Here is a 6,161-nt window from a genome sequence, read left to right as displayed (position 1 = left end):
CAAGTTCGAAAATCGGCATGATCAGGCCACTATTTTAGTAGTTATGCTGTTTTTTTCACTTTTCAGCATATGTGCAACACTGTTAACACATTTCAAGGAAAACCGATAGACCTGTTGTCATGAAACTCACAGGAGTAATTAATCTTACTAAAACGCAGGTCAAGTTTGAAAATCAGCATAATCGGGCCATTATTTTATAAGTTGTGCTGTTTTTTCACGTTTCCTCAGATTCAATTCTTAGGCATGTTAACAGTCTCATTATTTAACTAATAAGATTCGTAAAAGTGTTTGTTTGACATTTCCTGCATCTTTACAACATTGTTAGTTGATCATGTAAAAATGATGGTAAACTTCTTATTTTAGTAGTTATGCTGTTTTTTACACTTTTCAGCATATATGCAACACTGTAAACACAATATAAGAAAAACAGATGGGCCAATTGTCATGAAAGTCATAGGAGTGGTCAGTTTTGCTAAAATGCATGTTGAGTTCGTAAACCAGCATAATCGTGCCAATATTTTTGAAGGTATTCTGTTTTTTCACATTTCCTCAGATTCATTTCTTAGGCATGTTAACAGTCTCATTATTAAACTAATAAGATACGTAAAAGCGTTTGTTTGACATTTCCTGCATCTTTACAACATTGTTAGTTGATTTAGTAAAAATGATGGTAAACTTGTTATCATGTATTGTGTAAAAAAAGTGTCAAAAATGGAAATAAACTCATATCATTGCAGTTTGTCAGATTTAATCATTCACTATGTTCAGAATCTCAGAATGGAGGAAATTGGACATTTAACACTGTTCTATTGATATTTTTCCCATCTCATCAATTTTCTTAGTTGATCATATAAAAATGGCAGTAAACTGTTAATTTTGTTTTATGTTAAAAAATTGTTAAAAATGGGGAAAAAAACATTTCAGAACCGTGCTGTCTTATCTTTATTTCCACGTAAGCAGTTGTATTGTTTTTTATGTCTTTAAACATTATGTAATATTATTTTATGCACTGTCATCATTTTTCAAAAATTGAGACTTTCATCATGTGAATTTGAACTCTCATGATCCTGAAACTGTAATCTTATTGAAGGGGTGGATTGAGACCATCTTCTGGGTCTTCCGGAAGACGGTCAGGTTATTAAGTTTATATTGACTGGTATCTATTTTTTTTCTGTTGGAAGACCATAAAAATGGGGGATGGATCAACATAGATACTTTGGAATACTATCAGAAAATATCTCTGGGTTCGCTCCTGTTATTGACCATGGTACCTGTTGTGCATGATTAGAATTCAGTGTTGACTGACATTGCTATTATAAGCATTATTTATTATTGCATCAAAATTGACAAAATGACCTATTTTGGATCTTTATTTTCTGTTTTTTGTCTGTACATTTGACAGCTTTGCTGCCTTGTTTAAATTTATAAATTGAAAAAGAAACAAGTGCTATATTGCTATATTAGAAGTACATGTACATGTAGCTGCTGCAGAAATGAAAGGGTAAAAATTTACAGACAAGTATATCTAAGCACCGAAATAACAAATGAGACCAAATTTAAAGGAGAAAATTGGCAAGTCAGTGCAGTTTGCAAGTTATGCACAATATAGACTAGGTTTTTTTTTTTCATACTGGAGACAGAATTAATACTGTATAAGCACCCAAATATGAAATGAGACCAAATTAATTTGAGAATGGGCAAGCCATGATATTATATCACTAGAGATTCACCAGTTTGGTTATACATGTAATGTGTAATATTAAACTAGATCATTTTCTGAATAGAGAAAATATAAGCACCCAAATATAAAATGAGACCACTCTAACTTGAGAATTGGCAAGTTGGGATGATATGATTCCACTAGATAATTCAGTTTGCTTGTAATGAATGCAATGGACTAGTTAAAGTTTGGAGGGAGTGATTAAGAAAAGAATATACATATAGTAGATTCTTCCATCAGCCCAGGAGGATTGCAGGGAGACTGTTAATGATTCCTTCATCCATGCTCAGCTTGAAACTTTCATATGACTCGTAGTTCCACAGCGGCAGCAAAATAGAGGGACCACATGTTCTGGCTTGAGGAAGTTGAGACGGAGGATCCGAGAGAAACTGCAGTGTTGGCTCGTTATTGCTACCCCATCCAATAAGTGGGACAGAGTCCAAGCCAGAAGCAAATCTCAAAATATCCTTAGGTTTCACCACCGTTTTGCCTGAAATCATAATAGCAACAAAAATAATATTAGCATGTGAACATAGTTAAAGTTGTGGTATCAATCTATGTTATTCGTGCAATTAAATGTGGTGAGAAAAAGTAAAAATATATACCTTTGCCAACATCATCTAGATAACTGACCCAATGGTCCATAACGTCTTCCCTCCTGCTGTCGCTGATTGGCACCCTCATCTGTGAAAAGCGGCTGAAACATGCCTAAGATGTCATCTGATGTGAGTTCCTTGGTGGTTGGCTGAGGTACAAAGGCATCCCTCATGGAAATGGGGAAGTCTCTGATAAGATTCGCCACTCCATAATGCTGAAGTCCTCGTGAGAAATCTTCAAGCTCTGATCTACAAACAAAATACAGGATGTTTTCATAATCATTGTATTACACATTTATACAAAGCAGTAATAATTGGGGGGATTGGGTTCTTTACCTGTATAAACCAATGGCATAGAATTTTGTAAGTCGATGTACAATATTGGGCAGTTCGAGAAGGGTAACACTAGGTGGAATATGCCTGCTGCCAGTAGAAGTGAGGCACCATCTTCCAACGTGAGCTCATCAACGTGTTGTATTGTAGCCCTCAGTTCTTCAGTGGATTTAGCATCTTGCATCTGAAAGAAATCATATTCAACCTCATATACGGCTTTTGAAGTTATATACTTTTGGAAACTACACTGTCATTTTTATTAATAGTAAAACTGTGCAACTCGGTGAGTTTGTTCATGACGTCAGCTCTCCTAGTAAGTATTTCCAAAGATCATCTACATGTACACAACGTATGGCCTGCCCCCTAGGCTGTCTAGCAAATTATTATTCATTTAATCATTAAATCATGAAATTAGTGTCTAAATTTTTATGACATTATAGCCAATAATTCCAATTAAAAAGATTAGTTATAAAGTAACATACCTACTCTATAAGATGCCTCACAGAGGTATTGGGGATGTCAGTAATCTCTGTCACCGTCTTGTCAATCCCATTACTCACATAGCTGTACATGGCTGGTGTGAAAAAGGCTGTTTAAGGTCCTCCAAAAATTAGGCACATTGCTACAGCATAGCCAGCCCAATAATATTCAGAGGATTCGAGCTTTTTGGCATTGTGTGTCAACATTTTGGCATTTTGTTGTCAAGCTGCTGGAAAATCCCAGTATTTGTTGAAAACAAATCATCTACAAGACGATACATAAACTCTCGCCGTGGTCCACTATCATCCCTTGTATTCATGGAATCATAGAATTTGACTTGTATAGGGAGAGTGTCCTCAAGGTCGTCCCTGGCAACACATCTCATGAAACTTCGAAACAGCCGTATCCTACTAATTTTCAGGGTCTGTCTGTTATCCCCATCATGAATAAGCCTGCCAACATGACTTTTTACAAGATCAGCAATGGGGGCCTTTATTTCATTATTGTCAGCTCTGAAAAGAATGAAGATTGCAGTAGTACATGTAACTATCTAATGCAGATAGACTTTTGTGTTATAGTAGACCCTAGCCATTAGCGGCCAATTTCATAAAGGAGGTTTAACTTAACCTAGTTTAAGGCTAAAACCTAGTCTAACAAAACCTGGTCTAACTCAAGACCTAAATTGCATTTCACTAACAGTGTAGGAAAGCCAGAAAACCACGTTTAGCTAAACCAGTTTTAACTTGTCCTTGACCTCCTGTTGAATGTAACAGGATTACATAGACAAAGAAATCACTGAACTGTGTCAATCAGGTAGGCGTAAATGAATAGATGACACACACTAACGTTGAAGCAGATAAGCTGTGTAGCTCATATGAGAAAAAACTTTGGAAGTAAAGGGCACGTGAAAATGAGCAGAAAAAGAATTTTTCTGCTGAAGAGCACGTTGATAGCTACCTGTTGCGTAGTATCGCAGAAAGGTTAGCACCTGTAGCTCCGGTGAAATGCTGCAATTTCTCAATGTATAGGGTGCTAATCGATCCTCTATCAGTGCTATGACCTCACATGCTATTTCTTTAGAAATTCTGAACCTGATTTTGAAATCTTGTTCATCATAGAAATCAAAATAATTAACCCTTGCTCGAAAAATGCGTCGGCGATGCCAGGGGCGTCTTCTTGCGTCCAAATTGTTAAGTGCTCGAATATCACCCAAGTCTACGTCGGCCATCTTTTTTCCAAGCTACAGAGTTAAACCTGGGTCTGACCAGGTTTATTTTTAGACTTGGTCTGAGTCCATAATCCGGGTATCAAAAACTTAGACCTCAATTATGAAACACAAACCTGTCTAAACCAGGTTTAGAATGATGTTAAGCCAGGTTTTACTAGACCACTGGTTCAATACTAAAACCTCCTTTATGAAATGCAATCATGTGAATCTTGACGAGTCACGTGAATCTTGAAGCCAATTTTGCTGTCTTGAAGGTGATTTTGCCGTCTTGAACTAAAATTTATCTTGCGCTGATATTCTGTCATTTTGAAAGAAAATTTCCGATTTGAAGCTATTTTTGAAATCTAGACGATGGAAATGTATGAATTGAGACAAAATATCTGTGTCTTGAACGTATTTTTGATGTCTTGAAGGAAATTTTCCCGTCTTCAATTTTTTCCGCTTTGGCGTGCCGTACGTCTGACTCTGATTCACTCCCATGGCTTGAAGAAATATCATCTTGAACCTTTTCAAATTTCTTTGCCCTTGCCCTGACCCTGAGATATTTTTCTTCTTCTACTTCATACTCGTCGTATGTGGCGTCAATCATACTTTCAGTGACATACACCTTTATTAGCTCTAAATGGCTGCGGGTATAACCCTTCCATGCATCGTCCAGTGCTTTGAGTATGTCTGGTACTACAGTTATATTTTCTGTTATCATGGCCTCCCTGAGGGAATTTTTTCTCTTCACCACCTGTACTAGTTTTTCATCCCTCTGATCTACTTTCTGCTGCCAATTTTCTTTTACTTTTGTGGATGCTGCAGGTTCTCTGCCACTTCTCCTTGGCACTTCTTATTCTGGTTTAGTGGCCATGTTCAGTCCAATAAATAAAGTCTAAACTGCGATGTAGTGTCCAATATCTTGACAAACACCTTAATCTTTTCTTGAGACTTTTATTGAATCACCACAATGAATAAGTTCTGAAATAGTATCAATGAAAATAATGTTAAGTATAATTACACAAATAAAGTTTAAAATAGACATGTTCTTATCTTGTTTCTTATGAGATACTTAAACATCTATGCTTTACTTTCTTTACATGACCTACATGCATGTATACTGACAGGGGTATATGATTGAATATCACTCTTATAAATTTAATTTTCATACATGCATTACAAACCTTAAAAGAACAAAATATAACTTAAGAAATAAGCAATAATATACATCAACTAGCAACTTACTAGACTTGTATAACCTCTTGAACTTGTAACAGTCTAAATGAACTTACAGCCTCTTACAGTACACGGACTTGTAAAACATGACATGAATAACTTTGACTGCTGACGTGGACTTTTGTCTTTTTTCTACTATCTTTATACATGTAGATATGAGGTGTCGCGTGTCCTCCATGATTCGGTAGTTTTCTTTGAAAACCTTAAACTTGTTCCTTGTCGTGAAAAACACATTCAACACGTGCATTGTAAGTCAGCCATATTTTCCTTGCGACCTTGACCCTGTTTCGTCAGCAAGATTGTTTCTTAAGGGCGCAACTAATGCAATCTACATTTAGACTTAACATACACCATATTCATGTCTGGTTTTAATCAGTGTTTCAGCTGCAGCTTTCATTTCTGGGGAGAAAATAGTTGCTACCTTCTTATTCTGCTTTCCTTTAGATTGCACAAGGTCCATCATGAGACATAAAAAAATATGATCATGAAGATATGAAGATTATGCATAATGTAACTAGGTCTCACCTCTTCATCATTGTTTTCTCCAGCTTTGAGAAGGAGTTCAAGATTTCTGAGTTAGCCCAAT

The 6,161-nt window shown here is 36.2% G+C and overlaps 1 protein-coding gene across 1 annotated transcript; it reads right to left on the bottom strand.

Moving 5' to 3' along the window:
* Positions 1-1,412: 1,412 nt before the first annotated feature.
* On the bottom strand, positions 1,413-5,909 carry LOC106154065 (G2/M phase-specific E3 ubiquitin-protein ligase). The gene is made up of 4 exons (XM_087010914.1): positions 3,132-5,909; positions 2,653-2,833; positions 2,326-2,565; positions 1,413-2,210 (listed from the first exon to the last, which is right to left on the bottom strand). Exons 3-4 carry the CDS (start codon positions 2,402-2,404, stop codon positions 1,957-1,959), a joined length of 333 nt encoding a protein of 110 aa, XP_086867040.1. The 5' UTR covers positions 2,405-2,565; positions 2,653-2,833; positions 3,132-5,909; the 3' UTR covers positions 1,413-1,956.
* Positions 5,910-6,161: the final 252 nt, after the last annotated feature.

This window comes from Lingula anatina, chromosome 4, assembly GCF_051362555.1.
Source record: "Lingula anatina isolate TDL-2025a chromosome 4, LinAna3.0, whole genome shotgun sequence".
Lineage (NCBI taxonomy): Eukaryota > Metazoa > Brachiopoda > Lingulata > Lingulida > Lingulidae > Lingula > Lingula anatina.
Note: the sequence above shows the minus strand (reverse complement) of the source record. Positions and strands in the feature narration are given on the sequence as shown.

What these genes read in the sequence shown, in the direction of transcription:
- LOC106154065 (XM_087010914.1), bottom strand. Translation starts at nt 2,404, where the DNA reads ATGAGGGTGCCAATCAGCGACAGCAGGAGGGAAGACGTTATGGACCAT. An exon ending in TCTAGATGATGTTGGCAAAG is followed by an intron (nt 2,211 to 2,325) that starts GTATATATTTTT and finishes TTATGATTTCAG; the next exon opens with GCAAAACGGTGGTGAAACCT.